At 42.8% G+C, this 21,741-nt stretch overlaps 1 protein-coding gene across 1 annotated transcript in view; it reads left to right on the top strand.

Annotated features, from left to right (window-relative positions):
- Positions 1-4,824: 4,824 nt before the first annotated feature.
- The window catches only part of CCDC88A (coiled-coil domain containing 88A), a 63,515-nt gene continuing 46,598 nt past the window's right edge, over positions 4,825-21,741 (top strand). Inside the window, exons 1-4 of the mRNA XM_059467725.1 lie at positions 4,825-4,892; positions 5,453-5,834; positions 5,953-6,053; positions 20,281-20,389. Of these exons, the coding sequence (XP_059323708.1) occupies positions 5,772-5,834; positions 5,953-6,053; positions 20,281-20,389 (273 nt within the window). The 5' untranslated portion in view covers positions 4,825-4,892; positions 5,453-5,771. The remainder of the gene's footprint in view (positions 4,893-5,452; positions 5,835-5,952; positions 6,054-20,280; positions 20,390-21,741) is intronic.

Genomic DNA, 21,741 nt, shown 5'->3' on the forward strand with positions numbered 1-21,741 from the left:
CATTGTGCCTGACAGGAAATTCTGATGCATTTCACACTGGTACCCATACAGGATATTCTTTGTCTGCTGTCTCTGTGCTAATTTCTTGCTATTTGCCCCAATGTCTGGGATCTGTAAAAAATCTTAAATGGACAACACCAACTTTCCCCAAGCTCCTACTGTTTTCTTCTTAATTTTTCACTCAAAATACCCTCATTTTGAGGTTACTTACCATTTTCTCAGGAAGTTCCCTGAAAGTTGATGGGGAATTTTGGTCATGACAGAGCAGGCACTGTGGCAGGGAAGAAAGCTTCAAGAATTGTTGTGGAATTTTCAGCTCTTTATTAATGTTTTAGAGGGATTCCCCCTTCTTTCCACTCCTGTGGAACACAAAGTAACTTTTAGCCTGCTGTATTTGTGGCACCTTTAGGAATTCGTAGCCATACTTGAAAAGGTTCAGCCCCTCAGTGCCCTTTCTCTTTATTGCCCCATCTTGATAGGGAGTAGGATTTGATAGGGAAATGGGATTCTCTGGGAGCAAACAGGACAGGGAAGGTGGCTGTCCTTGTTATTGACTTGCAGTTTTCATCACACACTTCTATCAAGCCAGCCCATAATCAGAGCATTTCAGAGACCCTGCTGTGGATCCCAAGCATCCACGCTTTTCCCTGTTTTTCCCTGTTCTGAGGTCCCACCAGGCAAAGGCTGTTAACCCAGCAGTGCTGCCTGGGAGGCAGAGCCAGCAGCGTCACCTCTTCCCTCTGCTCTGTGTGAGAGGAAGAGCAAACCACTGCATCTTGCATCAGCCAGAAAGGGAAGCTGGGTTGTCATCTACTCCCCAAAGTGTCCCCTCCCTTGGCTCGCTGTGGGCAGGGCTGACCAGAAATGATTTGACAAACCCTGGCAAGGTAAGTGGGGCTGGACGTGGTCACCCTTTCCTGCTGTCTGCAGATTCAAGGCATCAGGCTTTTTCTGGATGTTGTTTTTCAGTTTTTATTTTGCAATAGCAGGTACAGGAAATGATGCCACGAGCAAAAAAAGTTCGCTGAGAAGATGAAGTAACTCTGTAATTTGCAGATCTGGGATCTAGGCACAGATCATTTATAATTTCCATGTCTTCTGTGTAGAGTCTTTGTGGTACATGGAAGATATAGAAGGAAGGAGATGGGGGTGCTTTACCTGTACAAGAACAAACGTGGCTCTTCTAACACAAGGTCATCTCTAAATCTGTTAGCTCAGAAGCAGTGGGTGACACCCTGTATTAAATACTGACAGTGCTGCTCTAGAAAATGAGATGTGAAAGAACAAGGTTGTCCTCTATGCATTTTTTCAAATTATAAAAAGGATATTTTTTTTTTTGTTCTAAAATATTTCTGAATGTACATTCTTAGAATAGTTAGAATTCAGTTTTATAATAATGTTTATTCTCTGTTTCTGGGTCAGCTAACTTGAGTTCTCAACTTCAACTTCTGGGATTGCCCACTGTAAGTGCAGTCATCAAAATTTCTTTTAGGAGCCTTCCCAGGTAAGAAGTGCTAAAACAATGCAGCCAAACATATCACAAGCTACAGGTTACAGTAATGCAGTCCTGTAGAGCTGTGACTTCTAAGTATTTCCTAGAAGAATCCTCCTGGGACTCCTGATAGCTCTGCTGAAAATGAAAGCCTTCCGTATTCAGCTCAAGATCAGAGAAATAACTCGAAAACCAAACATTTAAATTCATTTTAGGGGTTGTCTGTCAAACAAGGGCTGAGCAATCAAAGGCTGACAGCTTCCTGTCCTGGGGCGAGCTGTCTCACCTCGCTGGGGTGGCTGCAGTCCAGGTTCTCCTGGCTCTCACTCCAGTGCAAACACCTGCCCTGGCAGCGGTTCCTCCTGGCTGTGTCTGTGTGTACCTGAAAGGAGGTAAATGTTCTCACACTGGCTGGGACAAAGTGGCAGCTGCTTGGGAGAAACTTTAAAAACTTCACAGGTTTTCAGGGCTCTTAGTTTTGGAGAAAAAAAAAAAAAGAAAACAAAACCCAAACCAAACCAAAACCGAAAACAAAACTCCTCTGATTGCGTCTGGATGCCTTCTCTGAAATGTTATCTTGTACTAATCTCCAGTTCAAATAGAGAACTGTAAATCATTGAGGTAAAACAGCTGACAGTACAATTCATTGCTAAAATGTAGCACTCTTTCTGCAGGAGCAGTGATTAACAACAGTGCTGAGCACACAGGCCAACTGCATGATGTGGATGGAAGCAAAAAACATCTAAAACCATTTATTTCAATTTTTAATGCTAGGGAATCTCAGTATGAAATGGTTTCTGTGAGCCAGCTGCTGTTACTACTACATGGGCTATCAACTTCTACTGGCTGGGCTCTAATTCCTAGAAATTGCTTGATGCCAAAGTCATTACTGCCTAATTAGAGCCCAGAAGAAACAAGGGGATGAGGCAGGGAAGTTCCATGGCACTGTGGGCACAGTTGCATGTTTACAGGCTGCTGCCAGCCTGGAGAGCACAGCAGTTGGCTGGGCAGCCTGGTACAAAAATGCTTTTGTGGCTGCCTTGAAGGGCTGGGAATTTATTGCAGTTATTTCACCCATGGATCACCAGGTTCTTATTCAGAACCAAGACTGCAGGGTTTTCCTTTGCCCTTCCTTTTTTCTTTTGTTTCACAGGAGGGCTGAGTTCACTCTAGGGATCTATGAGAATCAAAGTCATTTAACTATGCAACTTTATCTAAATTTAAAAAAAAATCCTTAGAATGCAAAAGACAGACTAATATTACAAGGTCCATAATTAATTTTTCTAATCTGTTACTTAGGCATTCTGGGAAACAAGTCATGATTGGAATTGGGTTTTTTCCCAATCTTGGACATTAGGAAAAATGTATATCTGGTATTTAGGTTAAGGAAAACCTTATCTGTTTAGCTGTTACTTGATTTTTTTTCAAAAGCACTTAATTTCAGTCACTTCTATTGCAATGTTTTGTGGGATTCAGTTTATTTTTTTTTTTTAATTAGGTGTGCAAAACTAAAGCCATTTGAAAAAATGCTGCTGCAATTTAACTTATATCACACAGAAGAGAAGCTGGATTTAGTTTGAGATTTTGTAAAATGCTTTGCCTATGAACCACCTAATGTATTAAGCAGATATATCCATGCATATTAATGCAGGACTGAATACCGAAAGCACAAGAAGCAGGAGAAGGCTCAGAGAAGGGACAATGATCAAGCCAGCACACTGCTTGTGTGATTCCCCACAAAATCTTTCCAGAAAGCTGGATTTTACCTTAACATGGCTGCATCTGAATTCCACCTTCTGAGGAGAAAACCTGTCCTGCTTCTGGATTCCACTTCCTGAGGGTAAGAGTTTTTCTCCTCACAGACACCTTTATTCTCAAAAAGGGAAATGGAAGAACATTTCAGTCCTGCACTGAGTTTTTCCCTCATGGGCCCCTTTTTTCCTCGAAGGAGAATGAAAGAGCATCTTTTCCTCCCACACTTTTCCCCTCATGGATACCTTTACTCCCTAAACGGGCAATGGAAAGTAATTTCTCTCCCACACCGAGCTTTTCCCTCACGGCTTTATTCCCCGAGAGGGGAATGGAAGAGCATCTCCTTCCCACCCTCCTCCCCTCACGGGCATCTTTGTTCCACATCAGGGGAATGCAAGAGGATCTTCCTCCCTCCCGTGCTGAGTTTTCCCCTTACGGGCACCTTTATTCCCCCAGGGGGAATGGAAGAGCCTCTCCCTCCCGTGCTTCTTTCCCCACCTTTATTCTCCTAAAGGAAATGGAGAATATCCTTCCCGTGCCAAGTTCTTCCCCACCGGCACCTTTACTCCCTAAGGGGGAATGGAATAGCATTTCCCTCCCTCACACGCTTTGCCCTCACGGGTACCTTTATTTCCCAAAGGGGAAAGGAAGATCATCTCCTTCCCGCCTTCTCCCCTCATGGGCACCTTCATTCCCCAAGAGGTGACTGGAAGAGCCTCTCCCTCCCGTGCTTTTTCCTTCCCTCACGGGCACTTTTATTGCCCCGAAAGGTAATGGGAGAGCGTCTCCCTCTTTCCCTCCCTGCTTCACGTGCTTTTCCCTTTACAGGCCTGTTTATTCTCCCAAGGGAAATGGAGAATATTCCTCATGCGCTGAGTTTTCCCCTCCCGGGCACCTTTATTCCCTAGGGGAGGAATGGAAGAGCATCTGCCTCCCTCACACGCTTTTCCCCTCACAGGTACCCTCCCTGAAGGGAAGGGCATCTCATTCCCGCCCTTTTCCCCACACGGGCACCTTCATTGCACAGGAGGTGATTGGAAGAGCCTCTCTCTCCCTCTCTCACGTGCTTTTTCCTTTACGGGCACTTTTATTCTTCTGGGTTGAGATTCCCCTCGCGGGCATCTTTATTCCTCAAAGGAGAATGAAAGAGCATCTTTCCCTCCTATACTTTTTGCCCCACGGGCACCTTTATTCTCCTAAGGGAAATGGAGAGTATCCCTCCCGCGCTGTTTTCCCCTCACGGGCATCTTTATCCCACAAGAAGGGAATGGAAGAGCATCTCCCTCACGGGCATCTCTATTCCCCCAAAAGGGGGATTGGAAGAGCATTAACATCCCTCAGGGGCACCTTTATTCCCCGAGCGGAGACGCTCTCTCTCCCCCTCGCCGCACCGAGGGCTCAGCCGTGCCCGCAGCCGCATCGCGCGCGCGCGCGCCGGGCGCGAGTCCTGCAGCGGTTTGGCCGCGGCCCCGCCCCTTTCTAATCGCGCCGCCATCCCCGAGCGGCGGCGGAGGGATACCCGGCTCTGGGCGGAGGGATCCGCTCGCCGGAGCCGGCGGCCGGGCAGGGAGGGCGGGAGGCAGGCAGGGAGGGAAGGAGGACGAGGACGAGGCGAGCGATGTGGCGCGGCCGCGCTGGCTGAAGCGAGGTGGCCCCGCAGTTCGGGAGGACGGGGGGTGGGGAGCGGAGCGGAGCTGGAGCCGCGGGAGCGGCGGCGGAGCGGCTGCAGAACAGCTGGGGAGGGGTCGGGGGGCGCTCCGGGAGCGGCGAGGGGAGAGCGGAGCCTGAGGGGAGCGGCCAGCGCGGGGGAAGGGCGAGGCTGCGGGGCCGGGCGGCGTGTGCCGGTCCTGCCGCTCTCTGGCGCCGTAGTTGAGTGGAAAAGGGAAGGGATAGAAAAGGGAACTGATTTAAAATAGCCCCCGATCCCTCCGGGGGCCGGTTCCCCGTCGGTGCCATTGCGGGGGGGCAGCGGGGCTCTGGTGCAGCCGCAGCCCGGGGGGCTTGGCTGCGAGAGGGGCGGGGGGCGCTGCCCTCGCTGCTCCCCGAGCCCGGGCTCGGGGCTCTTTTTGTGGGGAAGGGGCAGCATGAGCTCGCGGAGTTTCGCTGGAATGTCTCCTTCCTTTCTGAGGCGCTGCTGCTGCTGAAGCAGATTTTTCCTTCCTCTCTTTTTTTTCTTTTTTTTTTTTTTTTTTTTTTTGTCTGATGCAGAATCCCAGTAGCTAGGCAGCCTCCCTCTTTTCTTTCCTTCCTTCCTTCCACCTCTTCGTTATGTAGGAAGGGAGAGGCATCAATGGAAAGGCTGAGATACGCGTAGATGGACTTTCGGATGCATTTTTTGTTGAAAGAGGAAGATAAATCCCGCTTGCCAGTGCACTGACTTTTGTTGGTGTTGCATCGCTTGTTAAAAATGGGGTTCACTCACTCCAGCTGAATCCTTGGAGCATTCCAGAGAGTTGCTGCAGTGAAGGACTTATCTCGATTTTCTGCATCAGAGGAGCTGCATTGATGTTAACCATTTTTTTGTAAAATGGAGAACGAGATCTTCACACCCCTTCTGGAGCAGTTCATGTCGAGCCCTCTTGTCACCTGGGTAAGCGTTTATTTTCCCCTCACACGTTCCTGGTTTGATTCGCTCATTGTTTGAGAAGAGCCTTGCGGCAGGGGAGCGAGCTGGACTCGGTGTCACGGTGCTGCTGCTTCTGTTCCAGGTGAAGACGTTCGGACCGCTGGCTGGAGGAAATGGGACCAACCTGGAGGAATATGTGGCGCTGGTGGATGGAGTGTATCTGAACGAAGTCATGCTGCAAATGTGAGTGTGGGCAAGCGCTGCCTTGGGGTCATTTTTTGCTGGTTTGTTTCTCTTGTATTTTTTTGCCGCCTTATGAAAAATCCTTTCCCCCCTCTCCCCTTATTGACCTTGGTAAATTACTTTCATTTGTGCGTGACCCGGTCATGTGGTGGGTTAAGAGGAGACTTGGGATCGTGGCAGATCCCGGCTCCGCACAGCTGAATGTCCGAGCAATGTGTTTGCAGGATGTATAGTGTGATACAGGCTGAATCATCATTGTAGAACTTACTGGAAAATGGGATGACTCTAAATAGTTTCCCACATTTCCACTGAGAGGCATAAAAAAGGTTCATCCTGCTGTAAGTCATGCTCATAAAGAAAAATTTGGAATAAATTTGCTTGGCTAATAAGGTTCTAATCCATATCTTGGTGCACGTGACGTGCAACTTAAGGATGGCATGGAACTCACACAGGGCTGTTCATGAGCACAAGGACTGCCCTTAAACTCCTTCCTATTCATCTTCCACACTTCGTAATTAGACTAGATAGCAGCTGAGCAGTAAAGCTGGTGCTTTAATTGTGAGTGTAGAGTGTTTTGTGGCTATAGCCTACATGGAGTTATAAACTCTGCTTGTCAGAAAAAATCCTTCACAGTGGCTCTCTGTTAATCATAATCTTGACTGGAATGTTGCCCACTACTGTCATGCTGGAGAGTAACACTTGTCAGGTGTCTAGTGATATAATCATAAAAGTGTTACTAGTGCAAAAATTTCTGCATACCTTTTTTTTTTTTTTTTTTTCTTTTGATATTTCGAGTCCCTGCAGAGAAATCCATCCATTTTCTGTGTAGGTATGAAAAGCTGTGGGTTTATGGCCGGCTGGGTACATCCATCAGTGTGTGAGCAGCTTGTGCTGGCAGCTGTTCCTCAGGAGCACTGCTCAGGGATGGGCATCCTCCTGCTCTGTTCATAGCTTTTATTCACGTTTAGTGCTTTAAAAGTTACTACCCTTGGTGTTCAGCCTGTGTAATGAGTCTGTGTCAAAAGAGCAACACTTCACCACATTTAGGTGTGAATTCACAGCCTTTTGAAACCAGAATTTCCTTTGTCACCTGTTTCTGTACAACTGAGACTCCTAAGTATTCACTTCTAATACTCACTCTAATGTTGAAAAACATGGAAAACTTGGTGGAGTGGAACTCTTTGGAAAAAAAAAAAATTCTGAGTGGAATCTGGCACGCTTTAGTAAGAATTTCAAGTGATACATTTCACTGAAGAATAGTATTTTTATTTTATGACTTCTTTGTTTTTTTTCTTGGATTGCATGGAGTAAGTAGATTGTCAGCTGTGGCCATGCATTTGAGATGTAGAACTTGAATGGGATAGAAAAGTTTGACAGCTGGAAGGCAAATTTAGCACTGGAACAATGTGATTTTGAGGAATATAGTCTTAAGCTTTTTCCAGCCAATTTTTTAATACTGAGTATAAATTGAAGCATGTATGTAAAATGGAAAACTGGAGAAGGAACATTCCCATGCCTGAGGCACTGTGTGTTGGATTTAGCTGTGACTTTGTGCATCCTTGACCCCGTGCCATGATTGCTGTGCTTAGGGAGCATTGGGTGTGTATGTGTAAAAAAATACACATTGGAGATGTAAATTTAAAAAAAAATAGGTTGGTATTCAGAACAGTGAAAACAGTGAAATGTGGAAAAGCATTGGTGTACAAATAAAATTAATTTTAGGAATATGTCACTACACTGGAAGGTCTTGTGGGAGCTGAGATGTAGCATGGCTGGTTGCTGCTTAGAATTGCCTCTTAGAACTCTGCTCATATTTTGGGAAAGTTCAGTTTGTTTTGGGTTTTGTGCCAGGATTGAAATAGGGGAAAAATTGTTTCATGTTTTGCAGTGTGGTCCTGTCTGTGGTGAAGTCACTGTGGAAACCTGTGTCAGCTTTCAGCCCTGTACATTTTGAATATCCATCTGTTAACCAAGTGTCTTAATTTGCAAAAACACTTCCAAGATGCAGCTCTAACTAATCATCAATACAGATTATTAACAGTTTTTATTTCTCTTTTACTTTCCTTTTATTCTTTACTAACATATATTGAGGAAATGTGGCAGAAAAAGGTGTGTCATGTGACTTCAAAGGAAGGGTGTTTTTTGTCAGTGTTGGGCTTGGGGAAGTTTTTTTGGTTGTTTGGTTTGTTTTTTTTTTAAAGCTCAGTGACTTCACTTGAGAACTAGAGGTCTGTGGTTTGGAGCTATGGCAGTGGGGGCTGTTAGAGGTGCTGTGGTCCTGCTGTATATATACTTTAATTCTTACTCTTTTCTTGCCAAATGTTGAAAAAACAAATTCTGTGACCATAAAAGTGAGTGTTAATATTGGATTAGGCATGGTTTGTAAACAGTTACACAGTCCAAAAAAAAAAAAAAAAAAAAAAGTGGCTTTGTTAGTTAGAGAAGGCTTTTTGTTCAGTTAGAAAAGAGTTAATCCAGCCCTCCATCATCTGCAAGTGAGGGTCCAGCATTTGGTTCTCCTTGTCTGGATCAACTTTATTTACAACAATTGTAATGATTCAGACAGGGAAGGGAGGTGTCAGCGTTGGGATGGTTGCAGGATGCTGAGATTTGCTGGGTCTGAGATTTGTCAGCACTGAGTTTATTAATACCTCATCCATGGGAGAATTGGCTGCATTCCTGGTACGATTTTTACCTTTGGATGCTGTGGGACATGTGAAAAATAACCCAGATTCTGTTCAGTGACCACTTACATGTGAAGGGCTCTTCCTTGCTGGAGATGCTACAGGCCAATTGATATCATTTTTTAAAATTTTACTTTTAATTAAGGAGATTCCCAGTGTTTATAATATTAGCTCCTAACTTGGGAGAATGTCTCTAATTTCCTGTTTAAATTTAGGTCCCGTGCTTCAGGAGTATCTGGTTACTTACCTTCTGCTGGGATCACTCAGTATCTGATTCTTGTGCATAGAAACCCATCTGTCTTCCTAAATCTGAGCCTTTATCTCTGTGCTCTTTGATACAGAAAAGGGGTCATGCATCTTGGAAATAAATCAGAGCACCAGAGATGGCTGCACTGGTGTTGTGCCATGGCAGGGAGGTGGAGCAGCATGCCAGGAGTGCTTCATACCTTCACTGCACCTCTGTGTCACAGTGCTTCTAAATATTTATATTTTATATTTATATTTTATAATTAATATTTATATTTATATTGTGCTCCTAGGCTGAATGGAATCTGTTGTGTGTGGTGCTGAAATAGGGAACCAGGAGCATTCAGTGGATTAGTCACCTGTTGCACACCCAATTACAATTGCAGTAAAATAATACTCAGTTGTCCTGGAGATATTTTTCCAGATCCTGATTAATATCACCTCAGGTTTTTTTAATAGCACTGTGCTGTTTATAAACTCCTCTGATCCAAAAAACCCACAGTATTTTTACAGAAACACTCATTTTCTGCATGATATTTATTTCCATTTTTGATAGGTCTTGTTCTCTCTGAATTCCAGCAGGATTGGGTAAGAAAGGATGAAAGTCTTTCAGTATGAGCTGTGCTTCCCAAACTGACGAGAGTCTTGCTGGGTGCTTTGAATAAAAAGAGACAGCTGCAAGTACTTACAAGATTGGGGCTTTCATTACATTTACCACCACCATTAATATTTGGTCAAGCAACAAAGACTTGAAACAGTATTTTAGCTTTAATTGTTTTACATTACTGTGCTTTGTATTTGTGGAAATAAATCTGGTTTAAAGGAAGTATTGGACCCAGACTGTGTGCAGGGCTGGTAACGTACAGAACCAAACTCTGGAACTGAATTAATTTAATCCACTGTCTGGAAAACCTGGCTGCTTTCATCCATCCCAGTGTGACTTTTATAACTTTGGTCTTCATTACATAAATTAAGTGATACTTTCCATATCAGTCTTTGCATCCAGACATGCTGAAAACTACTTCAAAGATGCAGTCTTTCATTCTTCTCCTGGGTTTTTCCCCTTTTACCGTTCTCCCACTGTTTTTTGGTGACTGAATCCACTTGCAGGCCTTTCACAGCATCAGATTTTCCAGGTGGACTGGCTGCCTGGTGGTGTGTGCCTAGAATGTGGACAGCTTCCTTGGCTGCTGCTCTCAGCCCTCACTTGTGTGCTTTTTTCCAAGCACTTGAGCTTGCCAGCCCATACTCCTGGCTTGCCTATATCCCCCTGCAAACTGGACTCTGTCTGCAGAGCTGGAGCAGCTGCCAGGCTCTGTGAGAGAGTGCAGCCACTCCATCCTTTAACTCCTTCTGGGAAGAGCAGCTTCAGCCAGGCCCTGCCTGCAGGGGGGATGGAAAAGAGCTTGGAGCAAAAGGAAAAGGACTTTGACAGCAGAAGGAGGAATGTGTGTTTTAGAAAAAGGTCAGATGTTATTAACAAATAATATTATTATCCACACATTTATCACTTCATGGTGTAGATCCACACTTCCCAGATGTGCTCTGTCAGGTTTTCCACAGGTGCCAGGTGTCACTTGGATTTGTGAGAGTTGTTGCTCCCAGGAGTAGTTCTGCAGCAGCAGGGCTGAGATTTTCTTCAGGAAGGCTGAATTTGTAACAGTCCCTTTTTTATAAAGAAGCAGATTCTTTAATAAGTGATCCAGCACAATGTGCACCAGGACTGTTGGAATTAAACTCTTTTGGTTAGAGAAGAGCAAATGTAGTTCTTAGTGTAATGGTGAATGATTTTAGATGGGCCCATCAGCTGCAGTGAGCTCTGAATTGGGCAGGTGAGGTGGACACAGGCTGATCCCTGCACCTGTGGGTGCTTGGGTTTTTGATAGATAGAGGGGAAAATGCATGGGATGAACATGGCATGCTTCAAGTGCTTGATCTTGGCCTGTCTCTGTTTTGCTAGTTTTTGTTATGCTTTTGTACCCTTTTCCACAGCTGATGTCCACTTGCCTTCATCCTGGCTACCCTGATTTATTTCTCAGCAGGAAACTACTCTGTAGTTCACTCTTGTTCTGTGCAAAATTTTCAGTATTGGGAATTAAATCCTCTAACCTTCCTTTACACATCCACTTCTGTCCCCTCTCCTTCATGTGCCATCTTGGTTACCTTTCTTTGACTCTGTCTCCTTATTTCTTTTGGTAGCCTGCTACTGATCCCCATCCTTACTCTAGGTTAGTACCAGGGAATAAAAGCTGAATTTAAAACTATTTTTTAATACATACAGTGAATTTTGTTAAGCCTGTCAACCCATTCCATAAATAGCCCTCTTAGATGTAATATCAAAATAACTTGTCTCAGCATTGAAAGCATTCTGGCAAGGAGAGAACATACATTCACTGTGGCTTTGCAGTTCATTTTTCAGAGAATTTTGCGTTTCACATTCTACATGCTGTTTCAGAGCACTCCATGAGAGTAAGAGCAGCAGTAAAATCCAGTTTTAAGTTAGTACAGACACCTGGCTGATCAGCCTGTACCCTTCAGTGGCAAGGCTGTGCTGCTTTAGGTTTCATGGGGGTGCTGGTTTCATGCTCTGGGGCTCTCCACCACAAACCTTTGCAAAGTATTGCTGTGCTCTGATCTTCCTTTGAAAACTAACCCAGCTAACTGAATTTGGGTGCTAAATCAGGCTCATCTTACCTTACACCAAATTTACCTCATGTGGTTGTTTCTAGATTTTCTTAATTTGTTTCTTCTGCTAAGAAGGGACTTTTGAGTTTTGTGTTTGTTCATATTTTTGTTCCTCTTCTTTTTTTCTCTAAGCTAAACAGCAATTTGTTGCCCTCCTTGTCTTTTGTAATGCACCACTTTTCCCTAGGTAGTAATTATTTAGGGATCCAGACATTTTCCAAGATGCTGCTTTGTTAGAGCAGTGACCTCAGTGGTCAGAGATTATTTGGGAATAACTGTGGGAGAGTGTCTGTGTTTGTTTGCTTTGTTTCAGAGCCCAGCCTTTATCCTGAGGATGCTCCAGAGGCAGTTGTTGTTGAGCACTGTTTGCAAAATGCCTCCCTTTTGTTTAATGGGATGAATTGAAGCGAGGCTACTGCTCGACCCAAGCAAAAATTGCCTGCTGTTGTATTTTGGGATGGGAAATTGTAAGGGATGAACCCATAAATGGTGTCTGTTGTATTCCTGGCCATTGAGTGAACCTTTGTGTTGCACATTTAGAGACACTCCAGTACTTGCTTTCTTTCCTACAGTGACAGAAGACAGTCCACTTAGGTTTATTACAGAATTTTATCTTGGTTTAAGCTTCGGGGAGATATTTGCTCTAGTTTTTCTCTGTGTGGTATCTTTGTTTTTCTTAAATAAGCCCCTGAGCAAAAAGTGTCTGCTGGAATTTCCTGGTAGCTTGGGAATACACTTGCTGTACATTTGGAGTGTTGTGTGTGCTGGGCAAAACCAGAATAGAGCTACTGGGAGATACATGAGAAAATGCAGGCAAATGTCATTGTCAGTGGTCTTAAAATGGGTGTAGAGAAAGATGAAAATGTGTATTTTATTGTTAATCAAAAGATGTATTTTATTATTAATCAGCTACTTAGGGTTTATTTCCCTTCATAAGAAAGGAAAGTATAGTCATGTTTCAACCAAAAGTATTGCATGGAAATCTGTGGTGCTGTTTTTACAACTGAAGACCTTTCTAGTCACTGAAACTGCAATATTTGTGCAGCTTTGGTGCCATCACACATCAGCATTTCCTGCAGTTGTTAATGTTGAGTACTGAGGTGTTTACCTGTGGTCAGACTATTTGTGACCCTGAAGTGAGAACTAATTTTCTTGCGAATTTGTAGCTTCAGCCAAGTTTAAGGTCAAGAGTAAAATTAGTGAACATTTTTCCAACTCTTTCAAAAGAGAAACAATTTCTGGTAGTGCAAATAAAGTTAAGTACATACTGTTGTGGTGCTGTTAGTTAGGATCCAAGAAAAAAAGAATCGTCCTTGCAAATTCCTCTTAAAAAGTTTTTTTTTCAGCTTAAATTAAAGAGGCTGCATAAATGTGTATTGCTTTTAAATACTTCATAGCAATTTTCCCCTATGTTAATATTTTAAATGTGGCAGTGCCTGTGTGAGAAGCTGATGTTACCATTGCTGGGGATGGGATGTTTGGATGTTTGCAGAGCTCCCCTCATCAGTTGCTTTGAGGTGTTAATCACAAAGCCAAGTAGTTCTCAGCTGCTCTGCTTTTTGGTACTGTGCTGAATAGGTTTTGAGAATTTGGACTCATTTCAGAAGTAAAAAATGTTGGCTCTGAGAGGGAAAATAACAGGCAGTGCTTGAAGTGGAAGTTAAAACTTCAGACTTCAATATCCTCAGTATTTTGCTTCTGTGGCACGTCCATGTTGTTGCTTTCCTGACCTTTGGCCTGTACACTCTTGTCCTTAGGCACCTTTTGGGTTTAGTTTAATTTGGAAAATTGTGTGGTGCAAGCACTACAGCAGTTTAATTGTCCCTTCTCAAATGATATTTCCTGCTAAACTTTCTGTAGTTAAAAAAACTCTTCAAAACCAACCAAGCAAACTAACAAGACATTCCTTGAAAGATATTTACATTTGCAAGGTAGAGAGTGTCAGACTTTCTGATTCTCGTGTCTTCCTCACTAAAAAATTTTTGTTTGTTGATGCTTCTTCTGGGAATTCTCAAATTTTTAATACCTAGGTGTGTTTATTTTGTGTGTTAAGTGTTCTGTGGTGCTCTGAATCTTGTAGATTTTCCTTCCTGTGAGTGCCACTTGTTAATCTGGTGGCAGCCAGATTACCTCTTGCCAGCTGTGCCATTCATTGATTTGTTGTGAGGAGCTCAGCCAGGTTATTTGGTGTGGTCAGCAGTGAACTCACTAGGTTCAACTTATGGCAGAAAGCTTTGTTTTTTTACATACTACCTTTTAGTGTGATAGGAAAAGAATAGTCAAGGTGAAACAATAGTAATAAAGTTATTTCATACTATTTGATGGAATATCTCATAAAAGGAGCAGTTCAGAGCATGGATGGCCTTAAAGACAGTGGAAAGTTGGAACTGAGGGTCTGTCACAGACACATTTTATGAAAAATCCTTTCCTTAAGATTTTTCCTCCTGAGAAGCCTCAGGAACAAGCTGTGAACAATGATTATCTGCTGCTGTGGAATGCAACAGGTGCATCTGGGATTGGCCCATGTGGTTGTTTCTAATTAATGGCCAATCACAGTCAGCTGGCTCGGACTCTCTGTTCAAGACACAAGCCTTTGTTATCATTCTTTCTATTCTTAGCTGGCCTTCTGATGAAATCCTTTCTTCTGTTCTTTCAGTTTAGTTTTAATATAATATATATGAAATAATAAATCAAGCCTTCTAAACATGGAGTCAGATCCTCATCCCTTCCCTCGTCCTCAGACTCCTGTGAACGCTGTCACAAGGGTCCAAGGTTTTGGTCTTTGCCACAAGGGTTTGCTTAGTCCCAGATGTGTTTAGTCAATGACAGGTGAACTGTTTTACCTCCTTTCTTGTTTTCTCACACATTTTACTCACCTGTCTACATCTCCTTCACTGCAGTTAGAGAAAAGAGAACAAAAATAAATCAGGGCTGTTCTGGACTTTGTTTAAACCCTGGGAAGAAGAAATGAAAGCTCAGTCAGCAGACCTGTTGAATGCCCTGTGGTTGAGCCTGGCTGTTGGCACATTCCCATGTCCCTGCCAGTGTGGGGCTGTCAGGGGATGTCCCTTCACGCTGATGGGGACCAGGCAGTGGCTGTGGTGTGCAGCAGGTCCCCATCCCTGGGGCAGGGAGACACAGGCAGGACACAGCTGCAGCTTTTCCAGCACCCTGCAGCCTTGAGGAGCCATGCAGCTTGAGCAGTTGAGCTGCTCAGATGCTGAGGCTGGCAGAGGGCAGCTGTGTGCATGTGCTCACTGTGCACAGATCTGTTCTTGGCTGTGCTCCCTGTGATCCCACCAGCCACTCTCTTTGGGTCAGGCCACTTGGTCGTGGTTTGGTTGTTTTGTATTTTTCAGTAGGCACAGGGCTTCAGCCTCCTACCAGTTGATGATGTTGGACATAATCCTAGGAAATGGGGTTTTGTGCAAGGGCCAGAAGACTTTTGATGTTGGGCCTGCTTCCTAAAGCTCCCAGGATCAGGAGGCAGCAAAGTTGGATGCAGCTGTTGGACTGCTGGCCCTCACAGGCAGCCCTTGCTGAGTGCAGAGTTAGCACAGTGCCCTTAAATGAGGTATTAATATTGATTTTGTGGCAGAGTTATCTCAGTGTTTGGGGTGTCTTCAGATGTTTGAGCGATGACCAACACTGCATTGTTTGCTGCTCAAGCAGTATTGTCTCAAGGATAGAAATACAGTGTTCTCCAACTAAAAGGTAGATTGTAAAATGTTATGCAATTTGAAGATTATCCATTATTCTCTAGTGAAAGCTCCATGGTTATTTTCACTTTTTTATTGTTTTGTCAGTAAGAGGACACTTCTGTATTAAGTCTGTTTGTCAAACACATTTTGAGCATGCTTATTATTTTTGTGCCAGTAGTAAATAATGAGGGTGCTGCTTTATTAGTTGAAGTCTATCCCAAAATTCTGTTATCAGTAATTACTGACATATTGGACAGATATCTCAGCATTCCAGTTAAAAGGACTTTGCAGAAAATAAACTTTATCAGGCGTGCAGCATTTATTTGTACAAGTGAATGCTGTGCTGCTGTAAGCTGAACCACAGGGTAGCATTTCACTGAACTCACCAAACACATTCAAACAATGGTATATTTCAAATTAGGGAGCGTTATGATACCAGACTTAATCATTAAGTACCATCAAGGAACAGATGGCAGGGGAGGACACAACTGGTTTGCAGTCTGCATAGATTTAAGCACGAGGCCATTAAGCTATCACATTCCCATTTCTGATAGATTTTGGTCAATGAAAAATTAAAGACACATAATCCCTGATTATGTGAAGTCTCAATCTGTGATTCATGACACTGGTAGTATTTCAAAAATCGCTGAAGTTCCCTGTGTAATCAGGAGTTTTAAACTAATGCATTATTGGGATAGATGCTCCTGTCTGCTTTTATTGCTATTGAAATTAATGTATCTTGTCATAAGTAGGTTGCTCTTAAATGTAAAATTGCTTCAGGGCATCTTTTACCGCTCTGCTTCCTATCGACTTCTAGACAGATTTGCCCTATTTTGCTGGGCTGTTTGCCACTGAAGCAGCTCAGTATCCCCACCTCATAAAAGGAGCACTTCAGAGCAGGGATGGCCTTAAAAATGTTTATAGCAGCCACCAGAATCTGAGGGTTTTAAAAACACAGTTTTAAGACGCTGCTTTTTAAAGCTGTGTTTTAACTGGCAACATAGGCCTTTTTATCTTAAGTTATTTCATTTGCATCCTGTATTTCCATCAGTTTATTTCAGTGTCATTGGACCTATTTACTATTATATACTGTACTATTACTATTATATACTATACTATTATACACTATACTATATACTAATATACTATTATATACTATTCTTACATACTATTATATACTATTCTAGTAAACAGAATTGTTTTGCACTAATAAAATCATAAACACTTTACCGGTCACAGAAATTCAACAGTTCAACTTATGGGTATAAGTTTAATTTAAAATCTTTACTAGATTAGTTTTCCAGAAGTGTAAATGAGTTTAGAGTTGCTCCTAGAAGGTTCTGGCAGTTCATGTTTAGAATTTTATCTTTCTGTATGAAAAGTAGTTGCACATCAGACTTCATGCTTAGTAAAAAGTATTTGTATGCCATGACTTGGACCAGCCTGAAAAAATACAGTTTTACAAACCACATAAAATGGGAATGTGCAGCCAGCATCCTGCTGTATTATTCCCTCTGCAAGAGGGACAAATCAAGATATCAATACTTGAGATGATGAGCTATATTGACTAAATAAATAATATTTAAAATTCTGTTTAGTGGATTAACAAGCATTCAGGTTGGAGTCTTTGAGAAAGTGAGACCTGGTTATCAGTATTGGAAGTGAAGGTGGGTTTTGTTGGTTTTCTTTTTTTTAAATTTCCTGTTCCAGGACCTAATCATGGTCCTTTCATAACCCTGGTGTGAGGAGGGACCTGTCAGGTCTGTGCTGGGCTGTTCCATACACAAACCTGGCAGTTCTAACACAATCTGAAAGGTAGAAATAAATCAGTGCCTGAAGATGAGGGAGCTCTGCTGAGCACCAGCACAGAGGCTGCTTTGGGGGAATCCCTCAGTTTCCAACATTTACTTTTCAGCACAGGATCATTGTAGTGGGTGACCTGTAAACAGTCTGTGTTTATAACCATTTGATGGTATAATGTGGTTAGAAAAATCTCAATTACTGCAGCACAGAGGTGAATGAAGTCCTGTTTGCACTGGAAGGTGCTGAGAGCAGGATTGCACTCTGGCAAGCAAGGGAAACAATTTTTTTGTCCAATTCCCTCATCCTAATCATGTACTAATTAAAAGTGTCAAAGACAACTCACCTCCCATGGTTGAAGAATAATGAGCCAAGAGGACATTCATTACCAAAAACCAGAAAAAGGAATCTGCTACCAATAGTGAGTTATTACAAATTTAAAATGATTGGAAGAGAGGAGTACTGATATCTCACTACCTTGCTTTTATTAAACCTTAAAACCAGTGGGTTCAACTTCTTGTTCCCACTCCCTGCTTCTAAGTTCTGCTGAAAAATGTTAAGGGAACTTGGAGTTTGGGGTTTCTGTTGGACCCTTTGCCATAACCTTTTGGAAGAGTTTAAAATTACTAAAATAATTTATTTCTGTGCACCACGCTGTCCCAAGGCTGACATTCTGATTTTAACTGCTGGTCATTTGCTCTAGCAGAGCATCTTGAAACTGGCCAGTGGAATTTTCCCAGTGGTAAAAATGCAGCTCCAGAGCACGTCTGCAGCCCAAGTGTTCCCAGCAAAAATTCACAATCTCAGTAAACTGCTTCCTGCAATTTAAGCCAACAATAAAAAGCCAAACCAAAACAAAAAAGCCTCCAAATTCTGTTTTAAGCTACAGGAATGAATCATTTTGGCACTAAGCTTGTCTTGGAGGGAGGTGAGGTTGTTACAGCCTTCCCTGCTGCCTGGGCTGGTCCTGTGGTGTCATGAAGATCCAGTGCCATGCAAATATTGAAGTTTTTGTTCATCCAGGATCAATCTCAATATCCTAATGCAGCTTTGGAAATGAGAAAATGGAAATCCTGAGCTTTTATGATGTTTGTGTTCTGAGTTCTTGTGGTTGCACACTAATTTTGGTGTTGATGCTAAAATAAGAGCTGGCACAGCATCCAGGAAACCCCTGTGCCCTGGTTCGAGTGCTCTAAAGGGACAGGCATCTGAAATGTGTGGCTGTGGAAATGCTGCTGAAGATGATGAAAAAGCCAGAGATAATCCCATGGTCATTAAGATTAAAGATGAAGATTAAGGGCCCAAATCGGCCTTTTGGAGTTATGCATGCAGAAATTGGAGACTTCAGCTGATCTCTGTAGGTCAGCAGGATTTATTGTGGATTTTCTCTGCTGATTTTAACAAATTTGAATGAATTCAGTGTGGAAAGGAGTCCAGTTCTGTGCATCTGCTAAGCAGAATTATTTTTAGCCCATTTGGTTGCTTTTACAGCTACAGGTTGGCTGATCTAATAAACCCAAGGTCACATCTCAGTCACATGGTTTGGCTAATATGTTCTAAAATTTATTTTAATTGTTTATAATATTTTTAGGAACGTGGTGATGAGCATTTAGGAATGAGGCAATTACCCATGTCCTAATTTTCCTAGATTTATAATAATAAGTACAGAAAAAAGATACTGGGTCTGCTGCTTTTCTTTAGGAATGTCTGGGTGTTGGAGGTGCATTTTTTCTATGACCTGACTTCCTTTCCCAGCAGTGGTTTTTCTATTACTTCTATTTGTGTTTATAAGCCAGGAAATGCTGATAGCAATAAACTGAAGAAAAGACATAAATATATATTTTTTTTTAAATCTAATATTCTAAATTTAAGCTTGCTGTAAAAGGCAAAGTTGGTGTAGGTACATTATATATAAATGAAAAATATGTAATTTTTGTACCAATCAAAGGGATAAATTGCATCAGAGTAAGTCATGATACCACAATATTCAGGTCATTTTTGTTTTATAGCAAATAACTCCTCTTGCTGCATTTGATTCTGACTCTAATCCTCTGCCTGTCAGTGAGTTATTGAATTCCATTACTTTTGCACATTACCAGCATCATTCTCCATTGCCATAGCATTTTTTGAAAGTTGTTCTTTGGGGTTTTTTTTCTCCTAAAGTTTGCCAGTGGCTGTTCTGGAAAGTGTATTCTGTATTCCATTGTTTAAATCATTAATGACAATGTTGAATAAAACCAGAGCCAGCAGACACATAACCCTGCTGGGAGCCCTGGTTTGACAGGGAGAAATTGGTGGTTTGAGTGCAGCATCCCAGCCAGCTCTCATTTATCTGGTAATAATATCATTAAAGAATACAATAATACCATTAAATATCAAAAGTTGTGTTGTGCAACTGTATCAGGAATCTGTAAAAGTGAGAAACTTCACATTGGCCATCCCTTAGGAATTCTTCCAACATTTCAGGGAGTGTTATGGGATGTGCTTTGATTCCCCATGGTTTTCCGTGGGAAATCCCAGTGAATGGCTGTCCTGCTGTCCTCTGTGTGTTACAAGGTATTGAAAAGGGTGACTCATCTGCCTTTGCTCAGATCCTTTTGCTTTGGGAAGGAAAAAGTGATTGATTTCCTCCCTGAAGCCAAGACAAACCGGAGAAAAATCTGCTAGTATACGATAGCACATGACAAAACCTCCAATTAATAATCCCTTTGTTGTCACATTCCAGCAATCTGTAAATACATTTAGAACAGTTCAGTGTCTTAGCATGGTATGTTTCATATTTATCATCATTCTAAACGTTAAAATTACATTTTATACCTAATAAATACCATCATAGAGCCACCAAGACTTTCCTGTCAGAGCCATTCCCTGGGAGTTGTGGTGGCTGCTCCCAGTTTCAGGCAGCAAACAGCAATGTGAGGCTGGCTCTGTCAGAGAAACATTTCAAGCTCCTTCCATCTTCCACAACTCCTTATTGATTTGTGGAGGGAAAAACAAGGCTGGTTATCAGGACAAGGAATGGCTGTGCTGGCACATTAACTGTACCATTTGTTTTAGAGACAAAGCTTTAAAGATTCAGTGTGTTTAATGTCTTCTTTTTTCTTTTTGCAGCAATCCAAAGTCTGCTAATCAGAGGATAAACAAAAAAGTGAACAATGATGCATCATTAAGGATTCAAAATTTGTCTATTTTGGTGAAACAAATCAAAACTTACTATCAGGTCAGTAACTGTTTGTTGTGCTATGTTTTGCCTGGAATTATTTCTAAATTTGCTTCTGTAGTTATGGCTTTAAGGGTAACAGGTCAAATTTCTTATCAGTGTTTACAGGTATAAAGGTGGTGTGGACACACTTTTGTGTGAATGATAATCTATTTACAGAATCTGTGTGTGCAATGACTCCTGTGGTTGATATTTTCTGAGTTGTTGGCAAGTTTTGTGCCAGTGAGAGATTATTACATGTGCATTTAGTCTTGTAAATGGAATTTTTGTTAGAAAAACAGGATGAAATTTACTGGGCTTAGAATTAATTGGGGAATTTGTAGTAAATGCAGTGAGGATCCAAGAGATGTAGAAGAGTCACTGAAGTTTGATGCAGCAGTGGGAGCTGCTCCTGTGCCTGCTGAGTGCTGAGCTGGATAGTTCTGTACACATGGACACACCACAGCTGGGCACTGCTGCTGTCACCAGTGTCCCTTTAGTGTGGCTTCAGTGCCTTTCCCCACTGCCCTGCTCCTTCCTGCCAGCAGAGCCCAGACCTGGCAGAAATCCTGTGCTCTGCCTCTCCCTGCAGTCCTGGCCTGGAGTCTGCTGCTCCTCCTGTGTCCTCACACAGTGTGTGCTCCCCAAAACTGAGTGCAGTGAGGGTCCCCAGCTGTCACTGCTCCCCAAAACTCTGAGTGCAGTGAGGGTCCCCAGCTGTCACTGCTCCCCAAAACTGAGTGCAGTGAGGGTCCCCAGCTGTCACTGCTTCCCTGAGTGCAGTGAGGGTCCCCAGCTGTCACTGCTCCCCAAAACTCTGAGTGCAGTGAGGATCCCCAGCTGTCACTGCTTCCCAAAACTGAGTGCAGTGAGGATTCCCAGCTGTCACTGCCCTGACCAGCCATGGAACATCTTCCCAGCACTTCCTACCCTTTTCTCCTGTACATGGATTTATGTGCTGCCTGCTAAGGCCCATGTGCTTTTCCTTTTCCTAAAGGAAGTAATTTTCCACCAGGCATTATTGTTCCACAACTGGTGCAGCAGGAGGCACAAACACTGGCAGGATTGATCTTTTTGGGAGCACAAAGCATTCCCCATCCTGCACTGGCCTCACAGTATCACCAGTCCAGGTGCTGCAGGACCAGGTGGAATTGCTGGCATTTAGGTAATTTTGGATTGTTTAGGATTGCAGATGTTGCTCCAAACCTTTGTGATGGAAACAAGTTTATTAGAGCTTTTTTTAAAATAAAAAATTATTCTTTTTTAAGAAATGGTAAAACCAGTCACCATGCCTTTAGTGGTCCAAGCTATACTGAACTGCCCTTTTTAAATTGTTTTGTACACTTTTCTCCCCTTCTCAGTCTTTCAGGGTT

This window comes from Ammospiza nelsoni, chromosome 3 (assembly GCF_027579445.1).
Source record: "Ammospiza nelsoni isolate bAmmNel1 chromosome 3, bAmmNel1.pri, whole genome shotgun sequence".
Lineage (NCBI taxonomy): Eukaryota > Metazoa > Chordata > Aves > Passeriformes > Passerellidae > Ammospiza > Ammospiza nelsoni.